At 24.0% G+C, this 1,222-nt stretch overlaps 1 protein-coding gene across 1 annotated transcript; it reads right to left on the reverse strand.

The window, feature by feature from the left end:
• Window positions 1-361: 361 nt before the first annotated feature.
• LOC108776425 (uncharacterized) lies at window positions 362-1,077 on the reverse strand. Its single transcript, XM_018543036.1, has 3 exons — window positions 804-1,077; window positions 551-710; window positions 362-381 (listed from the first exon to the last, which is right to left on the reverse strand). Exons 1-3 carry the CDS (start codon window positions 1,065-1,067, stop codon window positions 362-364), a joined length of 444 nt encoding a protein of 147 aa, XP_018398538.1. The 5' UTR covers window positions 1,068-1,077.
• Between the last annotated feature and the right edge of the window lie 145 nt (window positions 1,078-1,222).

Below are 1,222 nucleotides of genomic sequence, written 5' to 3' on the forward strand. Positions count from 1 at the left end.
TTCCAAAAAATTAATTTAAATGTTTTCAACTATTACAGTTTTTTAATATCATTTTTAATTAGGAATTTATTCAGAACAAGTAATTCTACAAGAATAAAAAATAACCATTAGCTCTTTATTCAGTGTATTAAATTTCCATCTAATATAAAGTAAATCCTTATAAAAAACCCTTTTTTATTTTTGACATTCTTGTTACAAAATAGTTTTCAATTCAAAATTATTTAGTAATATAATGTTGTTAGAAAAAAGTTTAGTTACCGATTATTTTGTTGAATTATTTAAAAGTTAAAAGTTGAAATAATACATTCAAAATGATACAAGTATAGAATATTCTTATTCTTATCTTTGTAGCAATATCGTATTAATAGAAGATATAACGTTCTGCTTATAAACAAAATAAGTCTTTGTACTAAAACTGCTCAATGACAATTAAGATGACAATTTTTTAGTTATGTCATTGTTCCAGTAAATGAGCAATATTATTAAATTTTATGAGAAAATTTACCAGAATCAAAATTATTAAATCTTTTGTTTGGAGAAGTAAAGATACTTTCTATAGTTGTTTTTTTAGGTGATTGTAATTTATTTGAACAAGACGGTCTGCTATTTTCGCTAAAATCAGATTTTTGTGCAATTGACATAGTATAACTATCAGTCTTATCATTGTTTATCTTTTGTGTTTTCAGCTTCTTAACATTATTTTTTAAAACCTAAACAGAGAAGTGTTTTAAAAAATGTTAAAATTTTTTAACTTGTGATTTCTTAATATAAAGTTTAATATTCATTATGAGCTTTTAACTCACTTTCAAAGGAGAAGAGGAAACCATCGAACTAAGTTCGCGTTCTGCTTTTTTCAATTTATTTTCTTTGACTTGTTTGCATTTAAAAGGAACACTTGGCGGTAATGGAATTGACTTCTTGTTATGCTTCGTAATGTCTTCATCAGAATCAGAGTCTGAAAAAAGCTTTTTTTGTACTTTTTTTCGTTTTCCCCTCCCAGTTTCTTTTTCAGTCTCATACGCTGAACCTTCTGCCACAAAACCTTTAACAGCAATTCTTGCTTTCATATAGAGATCTGTAATAAAGTAGGTTAAATAAATAGATATTAAAAAATATTTTATACAAAGATTTTATAATAAAAATACCTCTATGTAACTATATTAGCAAAATTAAAAAAAATTATTTTACGCATAAATAAGTTATAATTAATTTTTTCTATTTA

This window comes from Cyphomyrmex costatus, unplaced genomic scaffold, assembly GCF_001594065.2.
Source record: "Cyphomyrmex costatus isolate MS0001 unplaced genomic scaffold, Ccosl1.0 scaffold1119, whole genome shotgun sequence".
Taxonomy (NCBI): domain Eukaryota; kingdom Metazoa; phylum Arthropoda; class Insecta; order Hymenoptera; family Formicidae; genus Cyphomyrmex; species Cyphomyrmex costatus.

Coding starts and splice junctions, on each gene's coding strand:
- LOC108776425 (XM_018543036.1), bottom strand. CDS start 1,067: ATGAAAGCAAGAATTGCTGTTAAAGGTTTTGTGGCAGAAGGTTCAGCG. Junction 711..803: donor TTTCCTCTTCTCCTTTGAAA/GTGAGTTAAAAG, acceptor TTCTCTGTTTAG/GTTTTAAAAAATAATGTTAA. Junction 382..550: donor TAAAAAAACAACTATAGAAA/GTATCTTTACTT, acceptor GTTTATAAGCAG/AACGTTATATCTTCTATTAA.